The sequence below is a fragment of the Rhea pennata genome, chromosome 10 (genome assembly GCF_028389875.1).
Source record: "Rhea pennata isolate bPtePen1 chromosome 10, bPtePen1.pri, whole genome shotgun sequence".
Classification (NCBI taxonomy): Eukaryota; Metazoa; Chordata; class Aves; order Rheiformes; family Rheidae; genus Rhea; species Rhea pennata.
In genome coordinates this window covers 18,435,053-18,453,839 of record NC_084672.1, presented here as the reverse complement: position 1 = coordinate 18,453,839, position 18,787 = coordinate 18,435,053, and the positions used below count along the sequence as shown (strand labels likewise).

General features: G+C 36.7%; 1 protein-coding gene across 4 annotated transcripts; it reads left to right on the top strand.

Annotated features, from left to right (window-relative positions):
* The first annotated feature begins 90 nt into the window (after nt 1–90).
* Nucleotides 91–18,708, top strand: BNIP2 (BCL2 interacting protein 2). Of its 4 annotated transcripts, none has more exons than XM_062583584.1 (12): nt 91–164; nt 3,263–3,406; nt 3,939–4,061; nt 4,842–4,906; nt 5,975–6,142; nt 8,025–8,201; nt 8,907–9,009; nt 9,332–9,463; nt 10,053–10,139; nt 10,236–10,334; nt 11,659–11,694; nt 14,125–18,708. In XM_062583584.1, exons 3-12 carry the CDS (start codon nt 4,012–4,014, stop codon nt 14,162–14,164), a joined length of 957 nt encoding a protein of 318 aa, XP_062439568.1. In that variant the 5' UTR covers nt 91–164; nt 3,263–3,406; nt 3,939–4,011; the 3' UTR covers nt 14,165–18,708. The 4 variants fall into 4 exon arrangements, with proteins under 4 accessions (XP_062439568.1, XP_062439567.1, XP_062439569.1 ...); XM_062583583.1 differs by having other exon boundaries at nt 14,122–18,708; XM_062583585.1 differs by lacking the exon at nt 11,659–11,694.
* Nucleotides 18,709–18,787: the final 79 nt, after the last annotated feature.

Sequence of the window (18,787 nt, the reverse complement as noted above, 5' to 3'; positions counted from 1 at the left end):
AGGTGGGAGGGGCAGGTGGCAGCTGCATTACTGCACGCGTGCGCGCGAGGCCCCAACGGCGGCGCAGCGCGGTGTCACGTGAGCCCGGCGGCCTATCCGCTTCCGGGTTAGCGCGTCGCGTCGCGTCGCGTCGCGGGCCTCTGCGCGGCGGCCGCTGCCCCCAGGTAGGGCCCGCGCCGCGCCGAGCCGCGCCGAGCCGAGCCGAGCCGAGCCGCGCCAGCCGGGCGGGGGCCGGGGCCGGGGCTGGGGCTGGGGCCGGGCGGGCGGCGGCGGCGGCGGCGCGGCGAGTCCCCGCTTTCTCGCGTGGGCCGGTAGCTCCTCGCGAGGGGGCTGGCAGACGCGCGGCTGGAGGCGGCGGGGCGGCCGGTGCGGCGGTGCGAGGCCCTGCGCGGCCGCCGGTGCCGGGCGTCGCCCGCGGCGGCGGGGCGGCTCCCGGAGGCAGGGCGGGTCGCGGCCCGGCCCGGCCCGGCCCGGCGCGTTCCGGCCGTCTCCTCGCGCCGTCAGCGCGTACCCCGAAGGCCCGGTGGCTCCGAAACGGAGAGTCTCTCACCGCTCTGCGTACTTGTAGCACGAATCCATAATTTGCCTGCCTGCCCACCTGCATTTCACCTGCGAGGCGGAACGTAGTAGTTTCCTCGGAGATGAAAGCAAGAGTATTTTTATAAATACTTTTTTTTTCTCCTGATGATTTCTCTATGATTTGCTCCTATTGAGGAAGGGTCGGAAAAGGAGAGATGAAGAAGTGATTTACTAGTAGTGAACGTCATTGCATCATCTCATTTTGTAAAGCTGCAGGTGGTAGGGTTTTGGGGTTTTGATTGTACAGTGTCTGTCTCCAGATCTGGGAAATGTTGTTTTGCAGAGTTATGGCTAATGTGGTGACATCTTAAAAGCTTTACAGAGCTTTTAAAAAGAGTTACAGAAGCACTTAAAAATTACTGTGAGCTACGCAGTGTGGTTTGTGTGCAAGAAAACAGATGCACATTCCTTACTTTTGGCTTGCTGTAAGTCAGACTTGAAAAATACTCTTAGAGGCACCTCTTTAATGCCTGAAAGCTGGAGTTCAATTTAGTATCTCTCTGAAATGGTGGATGTAAAACATAGAAAAAAAGTTAGCTAGCTTGACATGAAGATACTGGAATAACATGCTGTTCTTTGTGCAGGTCAGCTAGTTTTTAGTTTAGTCATGTACTCATCATCGCACTTCTCTTGCAAAAAGTAAACCCTATAGTTATTTTACTTAAAACGCTCTGGTGCCCTGATCAAGGGCTGAAAATGGGTGTTTGTCTAGGATAGACAGATGTGACTGCATCCAAATGCTTAACTCCTCTTTACTTGTATATTCTTTCCCTTTTGAGAATTCAGCAGTGAAAACTGTTAAAAAACATTCTTGGAAGAGGTTTTTAACTTCACAAATAAAACAGACTTGAATGCATTCTGTTGTTTCTGTTTTTCCAAGTTATCTGGGATAAATTAGAGTGATATCTTTGACTTCTTATGTTCCACTGTAAACCAAACCAAGCAACGGCAGTTTACAATAGGCTTCTCTACACTGTCATATTTGGTATTACTGCATCTTCCCAAACAGCATTAATGGGACAATTGTGAAAACTGTGTGCCTTTATTTTCCAGAAAAAGGGATGAGAACACTGGTGTTTGACTTCTGGTATAAGTAGTAACCTTTTCAAATGAAAACATATTCTGGAAATGGATGTGCTTATATTAGCTGTAGCAGAAGAGTAGTGGAGTTTAGTAACATCTTCACTTGTTATTTTTCTTCCTTGTTTGTAATGTTGTGACTTGCCTCTGGAGATACAGCACAGAAGTGCAAGAGGCACGGTTAAACACCAGCCTCCCGGGGCTCCTGTAAGAGATCAAACCGCACGGCAGTCCCACATCCAGATGTCTTCCAACATAGGGAAGCTTCTGACCTTTATAGCTCCAAATCTTCAAATACTATTTCTGTTAATAAAATTGAGACTAATGAGCAAATGAGTTGTTCTGAGAAAGCAGAGTTTTTTTTGAGTTGGCCACAAGGAGTGATAGGACCAGGTAGAAATTGCTTGCTTTTTTTCTACGTGACTAATGAAGACTTGCATTATTACAAGATGTTACATTTTTCAAGTTTAGCCTTCTAGATATTTCTTTTACTGCTGCATTAATGAGAGAGTTTGGCACAGTAAAAACACAGGAAGTCAGTGCTACCACAGCAACCGTAGGAAACCGGTATTCTAACATCTGCTTTAGCTTCTATAAGCAGAGATAGTAGGATTTATTTTTTCCTGCTTTGTAAGCATTTTTATTGATGATGTAAAATTATTCAGTAGCTGACTTGAAAGTTGGCAGTTTTCGAACTTTCTTGAAAAGGTTATCTTCAATTTCTTAATTTCTCATTTTTCTAGTTGACAGTGATAGTGTACTTGCACATTAGACTTAAGTCAAAAAATCCAAAACTACTGCGTCATCTGAATGTTTAGTAGGATGCTGAAATGAAATAACTTAGAACTCATGCTTTCGTTACATAAGATTTGGAACTTGCCTTGTAAGTTGTTTGTAACTATGCAATGCAGTATTTAGCAAATAATTGGTTTTAATACACCTTTATGAGATGTTGCTGATGAGAATTCTGTAATTTATGTGGGAAATATTTTGTAACAGTATTCTAAAATGTTACTACCTCATGAAAAGAACTTTTAAACTTTATGCCTTAGTATATTGGGTTATTGTATGTTTCCTGAGGAATGTCATATTATTCATGCAGCAAGAAATTATTTCAAGCATGGTATTATTAAAAAGGGGAAAATATTTCAGTTTTCTGGGTGGGAGAAGGAGGGAAATGTCAGCAAAGTATGCTGAAAATCTTTGCCACTGAATTTACCTCTGGTTCTGTGGTTTTACAGAAAATCAGCATTTTTTTAAAAAGGCTTTTATTAATCAGATTGTGAAGTGTCACCTTAGGCATTGCAGGACTCATCTGAGAGAAAGGAGGGGGGGAAAAAAAAGTCTGTGATTGTAATCAGGAAAAAGGAAATTGAGAGGTGCTGTTTGCTCTAAAGGATGATCCTACAGAACAATAAGTTTAACTGTCGCTTTGTCCATGTGAAAAATAAACTATCTCTGGCTTAACTGGCTGTGTGATTGTATTCAGGCCTTGTACTTACTAGTGTTCTGTGTTGCTTATTTACATTTAAAAATACTGTGTAGTTTCATGTTCTGATTTGTGTTGATTGTAATAAGTTTACTTGTTCCTGTTAATCTTTAGAGCCAGCACAGCTGAGAGTTTGAACTGGATTAGACGTTAACTTGTGCGTTACCAGAATGGTTTATTATGTTCCATTATTGGGGATTCCGTGTTAATGGTGATGGGTGAGCCTGAGAAAACACAGCCTGACTTGCATGTCGCAGGGTGAGTTCTCCAAATAGCTCTAAAATAGGGAGTTAACTTTAAATTGCTTTTTTTAGGAACTGTACTGTATTTTATACCTGACCATCTGTTTTTTTTGCTTTTTTTTTTCTGAGTATACTTTTTTGTTTGTTTAAGTATCTCTCATAGAAACTTGAGAATTCTCAGGTTTCTTGTAGTTTTCTTTTAGAGGGAATTGTTGTAATCCAAACAATAGATCAGGTTGCTTAGGGACTTGATTTAAACTTAGAAATTGGTCCTTCCTGAGCAGGTCATTGGATGAACTCCAGAGATACCTCTCTGTGTGACAGAGAGGTTAGAAGGTATTCTGTAAGTGGAGGGGAGGCGGGGGGTTGGCTTTTTCTTTCTTTTCTTTCTTTTAAGGTGGGGGGCAGAAGCAAAAAGCTATTCCCTGGGTTGGTTTCTTTTTTTTTTTTTCTTGTATAATAACGCAGTGGTAAGTGAAAGGACACGTTGTATGTACTAGAATACCGACAATATTGAACTAGCATCTTCTGTTGTCTGTTTTTTGCAGCTCTTTTTTAACCTGCTGTCTTGAAGACAAGAGGTTCAGCTGATCAGGAGTCCCTATTAGTAATTTAAGAAGAATGGAAGGTGTGGAGTTTAAGGAAGAATGGCAAGATGAAGATTTTCCAAGGTTTAAAAGAATAATTCATTCAAATCAAATGTATAACATCCAGATAAAGCTAATACTCTCTGTTCCTGATGAATCAATACTAAATAATCTTGCAGTGATTTTCAATATTAATGTAGTAGTATGAAAAGGGTTTTGTGGTATGGTTCTTTGTGGACTGGAGAGCGATCTCTCCAAGTGTAATTCAGGTAATACAGGAATGCCACTGTGCAAGCCTTCAGTGTTACTGAAGAGGGAGTTTTGAATAAAGTTAGGTTTTGTGTTTTTCCACTATGGTAACCTTTTGCAGCTACATTGTTTGCATATTATTATCAATGTCTGAAGGCCCAAATACTTCATTAGGCAATGTTTCTGGGCGAAATTTTTAACAGTTAAGAATGCTAGTGACATTTGTGCCTGAAGAGGTGCTAAAGTAGCTGAATGCAGAGACATTTGGTAAGAAAGTGAGAGATACTTCTGAGATGTATTTAATATCAGACTTTCTCATGGCAAGAATATGACAAATTTTCTGAAGGATGATAGGCACCAATAGCAACCAGTATTTTGGTATTGATCACATCAGCAGATGGTCATTTGAGTGCTGTAAAGGAGTTCCCTGTTAGCTCAGTGCTTGGTTTGCTGACAGCTTGACCTTAGACTAAAGTATATTTAGTGAAATCCTGTCCCACAGTGTTTTGTTTTTGTTTTTGTTTTTTTTTAGCAGTGCATGAATCTAAATATTTTGCATTTAGCTGGTTATAAGAGAGACCCTTTTGTACTAATATTTTCTACTTCTTACACCAGGCCCCTGCCAGAGGATGACCCTGAATCAGATATATTGGCTGAGGCTGGAAGAGAAGGTGAAATTGGTAAGAACAGTTCACTCTAGTCAAGCAGACTTCTTCCTGCTTAGGCAGCTGTCTTAAAGCTCCATTTTTGTCTTTTTTTTTTTCTTTTTTAAGTTAGGCTTGAGGGAAAGGCATTCTAAATGACGTATTTGTATTAAAAAATGTTATTTGAAAAAAAAAGTTTTTGGAATAAAACATCTGAGAATCATCATCCTCCCTCTAAACTGAGCTATGAAGTTAATACTGGATAAAATGAATTATTGCACTCTCCCTTCCTGACCTATCTGAAAAATAACAGCTCATTGTTTGGTATCTGAGTGTCAGTTAAGGCCTAATTTAGTCACCCCAAATTTCAGGACTAAGAGTGCTTTTAAGAATGTTCCATGTCTGAAAGGTCAGGGAGGAAATCCAGATGCTTTTTTTTCCCTCATTTTTAAAACTTTTTTGGATTTTGTCCGTCTGCTTTAGCTTTGGCATTTCCAGTGCTGGATCAGGCATTTTATTTTCTTCCCTGCTTTCAAGTGCTGTCTAAAACACGCAAGTATTTGCTTTGTGTTTCAAAGCATGCTGTGTATTTACCTACTAGTTTCTTTGTTTTTCTGTCCTTACTGTTGTCTGTCAGCCTTTATTTGTTATAGCTTGTATTTTTTTTTCCAAAAGTGGTTATGATGTTACCAATATCTAATGAAAACAAGGGCTAGAAACCTTAATCTATTGCACTGTCTGTAACATTTAGTATAACATCTAGAATGGGTTGTGTGCACTTTGATATAGCTAGCATAGATTTTGGTCAGTTAGGAGCTGGTAGCACTTCACATTTTTCTTGCTGTCTGAAATATGGTGGTCTACTACTGTAATCATAATGCGTATACAATCGGGAATACTTAAAGACTAGAGAACTTAAAACTCAGTGCTGTTCTTTTCACCCTATGTTTTTTTTAATTTCTATTCTAAAGACACGTTGGTTAAGTGATGGGCATTGTCTTATGATGCACTTTGGCAAAGCACTGCGCTATTTTGGATTGTTGATTTACTTGTCTAAACTTGTTTTAACTTTTAAAATTAATAACTTGCTTTTTTTTAATGCAGAAGTTAATGGAAACAAAGTGAGGAAGAAACTAATGGCACCAGATATTAGCTTAACTTTGGATCACAGTGGGGAATCTGTATTGTCTGATGACTTGGATGAGAGTGGAGAGATTGATTTGGATGACTTGGATACTCCCTCAGAGAACAGTAATGAATTTGAATGGGAAGGTAACTGTTTTGTTGCTTTTGTCTAATTCCATAAAAGACTTCTATTCTCTTATGCACAGGTCCGCAGTTTTTCAGGTGGGGAGTAATTAAGGCTCAACATTGTAAGAATAAAAATATAAAGGGAATGATTAAATTGGAAATTGTGAATAGGTATAATGAATTTGTAAAAAGCAAGTTTGATTAGTAAACAGACAAACATAACAACTGTAATGCTAAATAAACTTAAGTGAATGTTATGAACACTTGTAAATCTCTAAGTTATGGAAAATCCTCATCCACTGCGGTATGTTTCTAAGAAATAAACTGGGAATTACAGATGAGTTTTAAATGGAGGTGAACCATGCAGAGAGTATGTACATTGTAGTTTAGCTTTTCACAAATCTGTAAATTGCAAATCTTTGAGGAAGATTGAATGTTATTTTTAAAAAATACTGATCCTGATCTGATGCATTGCTGTAACGAGAAAAGGCAAAGGCCACTAACTTTAAAGTTTGCCTGTCTTCTAAATTGATTGGAAGCAGCAGAAGAATCCCTATTGTGTGTCAAGGAATTTGAAAGTAACTTGATACGAAGCTAGTTTAGCCATACCTGCACTAGAAGTGCTACATGCAAGCTATCTTAGAATTGAGAAATAAATGCTTCATCTTTCTTGATCTTTAGAGGTGAAAACTTGAGAGGCTACCAAATTTTATTTGAGATAACAAGTTCTGCGTATGAGTTAAGTCCAGCTGAGTTTTAAAGCTGCAGTTATAATTATGTTTTAAGACCCTTTTATAAAAGTCAAAACTGTTTTCTGGGCCAAACAGTTGGAACCTTTAATTTGTGCCGCTAAATGTGCATCAGAAATAACTGAACCTGCAAGCTCAAGTATTCTTTTTTTTATGTTGTAAAAAGAAAAATTAAATAATTCCTAAGTGAACAAGAAGTTTTCTTTTACATTGTTGCATGTGAAGCACGACCTGTTTTTCATTTCAAGATAGTCTGTGATTGGAGAAAAATGCTTTTAAAAACACAAATATTTTTTAATAGCTAAGGAGATGTTGCAGGTGAAGTTTTCATAGCAGAGACTGTGGGTTTGCCTGTGTAAAAGGATTTTTGTTGTTTTATTATTTTAGGGAAGAATTGGTGTTTGGGTTTAACTCTGGAATGATGCTAAGGAAATGTTCCAGATATTTATGCGTTGTTTTTAAAAGTGGCTGAAAAGGGTTTCTGTCTTTTCTTCCTTTTAATGCTGCTGTCTTCATTTTCCTGGAAGGATAGTTTCAATTAACAGCTTTGTCTTGGGAACAGACAACTAACTTGCAGTAGGTTTTTCTCGCTTTGGGTAAGGTCTATGCAACAAAGTCAAGAATCATAATGTAATTGGAGCAAATTCTTTCACAGATTGCTGCCAGCATAAATTTCATATATATTGATTGCGTACACATGAACTAGATTTAATTTCTAATAGATGTCTGCATGTCTGCTTGCAAGATAGTATTAATGTTTTAATTATGCTTTTGTGTAAATCTGTGATCAAGCAACCTTTATAATAATCATTGGAGTTAACCACTTTGTTTATTTTGTTGAACTAGACTAAGGTCTGTGTTCTAAAAGCTTACAATTAAAAGGCTTCTTATGTGATTAGAAATTTATCAGGCACTTTGAAATAAAACATTATAGTTGATGCATATCAATGCTAACATAGAATATTTTCATTAAATGAAGTATTTGGCACCCATGAGATCCTATTTCATAATGGCTGAAGGAACTAAGTTGGCTGATATGTTTGACGGGATGAGGAATGTTGAAATAGATAACAAAGTGGTTAACTTGTGTTGTAATTGAGTGTCACGCCGCATAGTATTCATAACGGATCTTGAACATATTTCATCTTTGGTAGATGATCTTCCAAAACCAAAAACTACTGATGTAATTAGAAAAGGATCGCTTACGGAGTACACTGCTGCAGAAGAAAAAGAGGATGGTCGACGCTGGCGTATGTTTAGGATTGGAGAACAGGACCATAGGGTGGACATGAAGGCAATTGAACCGTATAAAAAAGTTATCAGTCATGGTGGTAAGAATTAGCGATGTGCTGAAGGGAACTGCTGAGAAACTGCTATTTTGAGCTGAGTTGGGGTGGGATGGGAAGAACTTTGGGCATAAAGGTTCATGAATGATGATCATGTGTTGCACTGTTAAGGCATACAGTGAGGTTTTTTCTTTCTTTTTTCTAGTTAAACTGAAGTTCCAAAATGCACGCGTGTTTTGGTAGTGCTACTAATGTGCCTTTCTAATGACAAAGCCTAACACTAAAAAACTGCAGTATTAAAACATGATGGGGTTGCCCAAATATTATGAGCATTTTTTTGAAGCTGAATGTATGTAGTAAGATGTGACTTTTTCTGCTACTGGTATAGTTCTTTGGTTTTATGAGAGTGCTGAAAGCTGAGGCATGAATCCAGTTTACTGACTCTTCTCAACAGTGTATATGAAGTTTAAGTAGGGAGAAAAGCTGACCATCCGGAACGCTGTTAAATATACTGAGATTCTAAATGTAAGTGCAGCAGCTGATTTACTGTAATCCCAGTGATGCCTTTAAGAGTAGACAAATGGACAAACTTGGTAAATCTTAATGTTTCTTGTAACTGTGTGAACTTACCATGAACGTTTGTAAAGCCTTTAGGTACTTACCAAGCAGGGTTGACCTTTCTTTGTGTAAATGTAGTCAAGATGTAGTCATCTTTGTCACTTACTGCTGCTTTTTCTTCTTTGTTTTTAGGTTATTATGGTGATGGGTTAAATGCCATTGTTGTTTTTGCCGTATGCTTTATGCCAGAAAGCAGCCAGCCTAACTACAGATATCTAATGGACAATCTATTTAAGTAAGTTGTCGTCTGCCTCCAAATACCATCTTAGTTTCACATTGTGAGATACAGTATTTTAATGTTAGGGAGAGTATGCCTCTTTTTTTCCTTTAAATTAAGTCTTTTACATTTGAGGTGAGGAAGAGGTAAGAAATAGAAAAGCAACTGCATTTACTTTCGTGGGGGGGGGGGGGGAAAGACTGACTAGTTGCTCAACTTTTAACTCTTTTTTTTTTCCTTTTTTTTTGTTAATAATTAGTAATTTGAGCAGTAGTTGTAATTACGTTAATAATATCTGTAGGTCTTCACTTGGAGGTTTTCTCTGTGCTTATCTTTGCAGGTATGTAATTGGCACTTTAGAGCTATTAGTAGCAGAGAACTATATGATAGTTTACTTGAATGGTGCAACAACACGGAGAAAAATGCCAAGTTTAGGCTGGCTCAGGAAATGTTACCAGCAAATTGACAGAAGGTAAGAAGTTCTGCTGCAGTATTTTCTTAAAATACTTATCTGCGTAATGGTATGTATTTTGGGAAAACTGCTACTTAATGTGGTGTATGTGGTACCTGTCTGCTAAGACTTACTTGTTAAGTGAATTGTCTGGTATATTGAAGATCTTTTCCTAAACTGAGACAAAGTAGAAACAATGCTACAGGCATATGTAATTTTTAAATGAAAATAGTAGATTGTTAGAATGCTGTATACTGTTACCATGTAGAATGGTAACATGCGTTAATATGCTAAATAAATACTAGAAGAAGATAATAAGATTGATCCCTTTTTGAGTACTTCATTACAACTGTACAAAAAGGTTCAAAGAAACATTGTCTTCAGAATGTCATTCCCTTTTCACTGTTGAGAAGGTGACATTACAACTGTATAGTTAAAATATAAAACGTACTATGACTTTTCTGGTTGATGGGAATTTCTAATAATGTAAAGTCTAAATGATTTATGCGACAAAGTTGTGCTAGCAAGAAAGTACTTCTCTTTTGTATGCTCAGAAGCCTTTGTCACATTGTCTGTGTTCTAATATTTGTCTGCTGTTTGAATTCTTCAGGTTAAGGAAAAATCTGAAATCATTAATAATAGTTCATCCTTCTTGGTTCATCAGAACGCTTCTGGCCATCACTAAACCTTTTATTAGGTAATACTCTGGAAGGTATTTAAACTTCAAAAACTATTTTAATTTTACTGAACATTTTAAAAGTTGTAACTGTACCCTGTGTGTGTTCTTCCACAGCTCAAAATTCAGCCAAAAAATTAGGTATGTTTTTACGTTGGCAGAACTAGCTGAACTCATCCCCATGGAATACGTTGGCATCCCAGAGTGCATAAAACAGTACGTTTTATTATTCAACTGTGTTCTAAGTTGATCATGGTTTAGTACCAGTATGTAAATGTATTCAGTGGTTGGTTTTGAACAGAAAACTGACTTATGTAATTACTGAATTATGGCATGTGAATTGTGGAGATGAGGCCTCACTGCAGGTTTTCTCCACTTGAATGTTAAACTGGCTTATTAGAAATTCTAGGCATGTTAGTACTGAAGTTACTATAGATATCTTCCATTTTCATGCCAAAATGCAGAGTAATTTAAGCAGTGAAATATCACTTGGGTCAGGATTTCATTTAAAAGAAAATCTGCAATGGAAGAGTGCTGAATCCTTAACCGTAATATTCTGAAACTGCTTTGGGGGAAAGGCAGCATAATGTGCTTGTTTTTTCTGCCTGTCCCCCACTGTTCCTCTTTCACTCCAGATCTTGGCCATGTAGTATAACCTATTCTAGTGTTAGCACAACTCTTTATATGCCCTCAGGCATGATGATGACTTTTCAATAGTATGTGTGGATGCAGTAGTAGAATAAAGATCGTTAATTTAAGAACCAATTGGACATACTAACAATATTGATTTAAAAAAAAAGAGGCTGATCCACCTATTAAGAGCTGTAACAAAGAGCCTGTAGATTATGCATCACAGTAGAGGAGCTACAAGTGTGGTGGCAAACTGGGAGCTCTATAAGGAAGGATGGTATAATGTCACCCTGGTCAGAAGGGCACATCCTTGTGGAGGAGGAGAGCAATTACTGCAGTAAATGCTACTGTATTACAGCTGGTATCAGCTGCAAAATTGAACTTTTTATAAAATGAAGAGGATGTGGTTTTCTGTGTGGAAAAAGACTTGTCAAAGTTGAAGCAGCCTTGTGCTACGTTTAAAATATTTTTTTAATGGGGCTTTTGAAGGATGCATTACCAAAATCCAGATTTTCATTCCCAGTCTGGCAAGACTCCTTCTATCTGTTTTGATGAACTATACTCCTTCTGTAAAGGCTGAACTGGTTGATTTCTGGAGTTAGTTCAGACTTGTGGTGGATTATTTCTGGCTTTAGACTATTCTTATGAATACAGACCTTAAATTTCAGTGAAAGATACTGTACAAGAGGTTGTATTGAATTCATATCTTATGACATAGTAACCAAATCTTAATTATCCTTGTTTAAGGCTCATAGAGGTTGGAAGTACAATATCTATTTTTCTTAATTATATCAATTTTAAACTTGGTATGTTTCCACAAAATATATTGAAACTAATAGCAGTTTGCAACTTCTGTTGAGTTTGGCCTTCATATCTTTGATTTACTGAAATCAAACTTTTCCTCACCAAGGTATGAAGAAGAAAAGTTTAGAAAGAAACAGAAAAGGTATATTCATGTTTTGATTAGGGTTGCATCTAGATGAGACTGTTCGCTCTGCAACTAACTCCCAGTTGATTGGCTTGCATAAAGGAATAAGCATTTGTAAATATAAACATGCACTAGCGACTGAGTTTCTATGCATGGAAGTAGCTGTTTGTAAATGCAGTGTAACACCCTGTATGTTTAACCAGATATTTGTAAATAGTCTCTAGTATCACATGAGATGCTTATTTTTAAGGGGATGTACAGATTTTCAACTATATCTTCACCAGGCAAAAGTCATGATTCTAGGTGAATTGATTAAACTAAGTTTCATTGTATCAAAAAAAATGATGATGTCTGAAAGAACTGGGTTTAGGTGCTAAGCTGTCTTCAGTAAATGCAGCATTGGGGGAAGTTCTAGTCTTGAATCTTGTATTTTGCTTTAGTTCGGTATTCACTACCTCTTTTTCTAATTATTAACTTGCACAGATGCAATCTAAATTAGTTAATATTTTTAGTGCTGTTTGTATTTGCAGTGCCTAAATTCCTTGCTAATAAACATTGGGTTTTCATTTTGTTAATTTTCAATGGCCTGTTAACCATTCAAGCTATTGTGGAAGTAGTTTTTTTTTTTTTTTTAATTTTATGCATTTTTTTTCCACTTTGCCACTAACAAGTGTACTGAAAGGTTTTGATACTAATTTTAACTTTTTGATGAGTCCTCCTATGTGTGCACAACTACTGAGGGAGCCTTATTGTCTGCAAATTAGGTGGCTAGCAGAGAGGTAGGATGAGAGGCAGGAAAAAAATACATAAAGAGTGTAGGGGGTTTTTTTGTGTGTATTTTTTTTTGTGTGTGTGGTTTTTTTTTTCTGAAGATGGGTAGATAAGGCTGGTGAGAAGTGTATTGGGCATCTTCTAGGAATTACTCCAATTAAGAGAGAATTTTGCAGTGTTTTTGCCTGAAGTTAAAACCATCAAATTCAATAAACTGTTTTCAGTACATATTAAAGAGCAACTGTTCTGCTTGGTTTTTCAGCATATATAATTTGGCCCAATTCTATTGCAACATCCATTGCAGACCTAAGACACTCAAACAGTAATGTAAAAACTTTTTAAATTTCAGTACACAACTCTTCAGTGTCCATGTCAATAATATCACCGCTTATATTTCACAAAAGTGAAATATTTTATCTTCCTATTTAAAATTCTTAAATAAGAGGAAAGATCACAAGCGCTTGTTAGAACAGGGGGAAAGATGTGTTAAGTTCAGTTTTTAACTTTGTCAGGGATGGCAGTGAGAATTCTTTGGCTAAGCGTAATTTGAGTCATTACGGAAGCTAGAATATTTTATACTTTTATGGATTTATATTGTTAATTGTATGCTTACATGTAGCTTGTTTTTTCACATTAGCTTCCCATATTTTCTTAAATACTTTTTTTGAAATGTCCTTTAATTCATGTCAAAACATGCTTTCCTATGATACTGCAGTGAGGATAGGGATCAGCTGCAGCTGCATACCCTGCAAGTAAACAGTTATTTTACTAAGACTGATTTGTAGATGATGAAGATCCAACAAATTTGGAACAGTACGTACTGGAGTCAGTTCATACAACTATTATAGTGTTGCTGAAAATAGAATACCTGCCTCCCCTTTTTTGGGGGGGGGGCTCATGGCCTAGAGAACAGTCATTGTTTTTACTGTTTTGGAGAAACTGGCTGGTTATAGTTTGAGAAACTGAAGAGGTAGGAGGTACAACTGGGTTGTGACAACACAAACTTATTCTCCTGCTCTGGAACTGCTATTGGTTCTAAAATGAATTTACCTCTATTCACGACTTATTTTCCAAAAGATATAATTAAGGCTATAGGCTCTTGGTGTAAAGATGGAAAAGTACATCTCATGCAGAACTATTAATAATCCAGTGGTTTCTGCAAAGTAAGATCTTGTTTGCCAGTTCAAAAGTGGATTGTTTTTTATAAAAAGAAATTTCAGCAGCATGATCGTGAATTTTTCGTGGGTAATCGTAGAGTATGAAGTAGCACAGCAGTGCTTGATAGCAGTAGATGTCATCTTACCTTACTTTAAACTTGTATTTCTGCTTGCATTCATTAGTAACAGCATAAAACCCGCTTTTCTTATTTTGCAGTCAAATTTCACTTGCACTTTTCAAATGCTTTCTTTCAAATGCTGTGCTTATTTAAATGGTTTCTTAACAGACTTAACTCATTTCTATGGGGAGGTAGGAAAATAGATGTCTTTTTAAAACACCTTGTGACCGCATTTGAAATAATTTGAAATAATTTAATATTTATTTACTAAAACACTTTCCGTGTAAAAAGCTTTCAGCTTCTTCCTGTTAAGATTAATCATTTTGGCTTAAAATAGAGTTAAGAAACTAACAATTTCTTGTTAACATAGTTTTAATTTTACTGCTTGCTTTCTTAAGCAGAATTGACCAAGAGCTGAATGGGAAACAAGCAGAAAAATGAACAGTAAGTTTGGAATCCAAACAGAACAGAAGAATATGCAGATGGAATGATTCTATTTTTTTCTTCATTTACAATGCATTCATTAATGTGTGTGTATGTATGTGTATATATATATTATATAACCTGTTACAAAAGGTGCTTGATTTCTTTGAACTAGCACACAATGGACTGTTCACTGCTGTATTGGTTTAAGTCTTGACTTTAATAGCTACCTTTATATGTAATCATTTTATACTGCTAAATGTCAAAGAACCCTATGTTTTTAGAGAACATTCTTGCAATTGTTTATCTAAATGATGCATGTTCTTCAGTCAAGTATTTATATACCTAAATGTTAAAGGAAAGAGATAATATATATTTTTATGAGTCTTAGCAATATAATGTGTACCTGCAAAAGGAATTAATTTGCAGGTAGATAAGGCCATAAATGACTGTTGTTGTTACTGTACAAAGTGCGTGATTTGTTCTGTTGTAAATGGTCAAATGCATTTCTTGGTGGTTGCAGAAACCTTATCTTTTTGGATGTTAACGATCACGTAATGTAGTCCTTCACAAGTGTGGCAATACTTGGTTTTGTTCATGTTCCTAATACAAGCAGAATTCACTCACCTTGCTAGAGTGAGCTTGAACTCTGGATATCTTTTGTCCATTTCTCAGCATCTATAACTGTAGTTCTGTGAACTTCAGTCTGTTGGCCAAAGGGTTTATTGCTGGGAACTGAATTATTGAGATCACTAATGGGATACTAGATCTTTCTCTAAGTTGCAAATGCACATTCTGCCTCAGTAAATCAAGGCTACTTCTGGTTCAGTTATGAGATTGAAATAAGTTTGGTTCTTCCTGGATGAGTATCAGTTGTCACCAACAGAAATTCTGGTTGTTTTCAGTAGAGCTTAGAAGCTGCATAGATATAATTCTAACCATAATATGAGTTGTCTGCACAGGTAAAATTTAGGTATCTTGCAGAGGTAAGGGGAATCTTTAAATGCATATATCATATTTGTGGATGAAGCATCCATTTCTAAAGCTATTGGTTTGGCACCTTTTACTGGCACTAACTTCACTTTTTTTTTTAAGGCGATTTAAAGGAGGGGTTCTGATAATAGCTGTAAATGTGTCTATAAGAGGTGTTCTTGAATGCATCAACCAGTGTTTATAGGTTTATCAGGGTAACAGAATTATGCACTGCTTATAAAAATTTGTAAAATCTGTTTGATAATCATTCTTTCTTCCCTGTAAGAAGTGGTATATGCAAATGAATCCATTCAGGAGCTGAACAGTTTTAATATTAGAAGCAAATGTATTAAATATTTTTTGTTTTCTATTGTGCTCACAACTTTGTCTTACTACTAAAAGTATAAGTTCTTAATTAGTTTAAATGTTGGTATAATACATAGTTCTTTTATAAAAATAAGGTGGCATTCAACTAGATTACTACTTGGCACTGATACATAGAAGTCGAGAGCTAGTTCCATGGTCAGGATTCGTTACTAATGAACACTTAATCTGCTATCTTTAATGATACATGGACACTACAAGAGCAGATACTCATGTATCGTTGATGGAAATGTCTGCAAACTGGACACTTTAATGTCCTGTTTATTTTAACTCTACTATTTCCATAGTGTAATGTGTATGAACATGCAAGCCTGGAAATCTTCCTGATTTTTACTGATTGTATGTGGCTCCTAAGATAGGTATTAAGTATTCTGATCATCTTATTTCAAAATTTTCCTTAAACACCCTTCTCAGTAAAAGCATATTTTTTGTCTTGTTGCTTTCTATATATATTGTGCAGTACAGAGTAGCCAGCATGCTGTATGGGCCTTATTCATGAATGATAGAATTGTTAGCTTTGCCTTTCCTCGTGGCTGACTGGTTCTACAGTGTCATGTTGCAGAAGTGCTATTTCTTTGAAAATGTATATATGCTTACCTAATTGTTTAGTATAAGTTTTTGTGAATGAATACACAGCATAGCAGTTCTTTTCCTGTCCCCTAAAGATGCACAGCTTGAGAAACATGTTTGCTATGGATGATTCCTCTCTGACATTTTCCAGCCTATCATTTAATGGTGAGATGTATGTTTACAAAAAGCAAAGAGGTCCCAAAGTTGCCTTGAACACACATAGGTAACTTTTTGTCAAATTTATATTTTTAAATCTGTAAGACAATATATTTTAATATCTGAAAACAAGAAAAAGTTGGAATGCCATACTTGAAATTATTTCAAAACCTGGATCACTTTATAGTAAGATGTAGTATTGTAGAAAATTCACATTTGAATGGCACTTTGTGCTAAAAGTGAAATTCATGGTGCAAGAATACAGTTTAAGCCCTGTCAAAAAAAGATGAATTCGTAAGCCACTAATTTACCTTTGATTTGGAGGTTTCATGATTCTTACATGAAAAATGTGGTAGTAAGTTAGTAGCTTTTTGTTATTATACTGTGCAACTGAAATGGAGATGTTTGGGCCAGTGGCCTGCTTGTATGGATGTGAGGTTTTATAAACTGATTTCTACCATAGGAGGAATGTTCCGAAGTGTCAAAGATAATTTGGAGCAAAAGTGCCATTAAAAACTGAGAGTAGACTAGACTGCTTCAATGTTCTTGATCTTCTACCTAGTACGGCAAAGACATGTTCTGTTGGAAGGCATTGGAGAAGGATGTAAAAAGACAGCGCTGAAGCAGATTGAAATATTTGAAGTAACGGGATTTTAAAATGGAGAGTATTTGTTTCCAAAAAGCTTGGAGCTTGTTAAAATAATAGGTAACCCTGTGTATAACTTAATGCAGTTTGGCATCTATGCCAAGTGTTTTTCTATTTATTTTCAGTGAACAAGTGAGAATAGCACTTCTTGGAGTGAGGAATTGTGTATTCAAATACAGTAGCTATATTCTAAATAGCACACAGGTAGTATACAGCCTGGTATTTGCTAACGTGTTTCGGCAAACTTACTGCATTGCACACTTGATAAATGCTATAATGGCGGCTTAAGATCTCCCAACAGTTGATTTGTGTCAGATTTTAAAACTAGATTAAGTGTTGGAGGTAATGGAATCTTTTACGAAATGACCTTAAAGTTGGGGGAAGAAGGCGTCAGTGCCTAGTTGTATGTTAGAGATTCACTGTCGCCTACTGAAAAATCTATAGTGACTAGAAAAAAGTACCAAACTTCTAAACAGTATCTATTGCAGAGAAAAGATTCTTAGTAAAAGGAGTGATTTCTTTCAGTGTCAAATTATCATTTGTGTATGAGACAATGTACTTGGTATTTATTATGTAGAAAGATGGCTTAAATGCAGCTGTTACCAAAAGCTGTTGTCTTTGGAGATTATTTTAAATTGTGCTTTTTATAACTGCAGAAGTTTTATAAAGTTTTTGGTGAAAATTCTTCTTCAGTCCTGTGGTGGATGCAGGTCATTCTCTAAAGGATTTGTTTCACAGATAGTGGTTCTAGAAACTTTGGAGTAAGCGTGCTTTTCAGTCAGAGTAGCACTCTGAAATACAAGGAATATTTAAATGTCCATATTTTGAAAGACAAATCTTGCAGCTGTCCTGACTTCGTAATTGTAAGTTAAACTATGTTGTTTCCCGTGTCATACCTTGCTCTGTATATTGAGCTCGTAGGAAAAAGTGGTGCATCTGCACAGTGAAGAAGGTCCAGTCAGTAGTGTTTAGTGTTTTCTTCGTTTCCCTCAGGTATAACTGAGATGGTCAAAAAAATGGCTTTAATTTTGTTGAACTATTTCAGCTCACTTTTCAGTTCTGTGATTCAGGCTGCCCAGGTTACTCTGAAATATCTTTTTCATCTCCCTCCCCCCATACTGAAAATGATCTGACGCAAAACTACTGCAGTGTTTTCAAAAACAGGCGGCCTGATCTTACCATGCTCCCTACTCTAAGTTTGCTCAGCAAGCTGCTAGCTAATACTTCTGATGTGGAATTCCAGGTTAATATTTAGAAAAAGTACTCATGGCAGACAGATACTTTTCGAGAGGCTTTGCAATGCTGCAGTGTTCTTTATTCAAGCATCTGAACAAAGCCTTTTTACTTAAAAGCCCAAGTTGTAGGGCTGTGTACCAGTTGAATGCTCGATAGAAGGGCTGAAATACTATTAATATCAGTATATGTCAGTGTGAATGCTGATACGGGAAACTTGCAGTGTTAATAAAATGAAGTTGCAGTAGTCTTAGGGGTTTCTGGGCTCTACAAAGATTCTGCAAAAGGCATTACTGATATATGATCATATGCAGAAAAGGCAATTTATGTATCGTAGGTCATTGACTACTCATAGTCTTCACACACAGAACTGTATTTTCCTTTGCCCCTTTAATTCTGTAAATAAAAGATTCTTTTTCACCTACCTCTGAAAAATAGGTTGTGATCCCTTTCTTTTAAATGAACTAATGTTTTCTCTTTGATTTTTCAAGGTGTCATGGAGTAATGTGATACACACATGCTTAACACTTCTTGGAAACTTCTTAATTAGGAAAAATACATGCTAAATGCAATAAATACTTTTGGAGAAGGTCTGAATGTTTCTCTTTGTGGGATGCAAGTCTTTCACCGCCGCACGCAACTTGGACACCCTCTCGAGACCGCCCCCGCCCTCTGTTCGG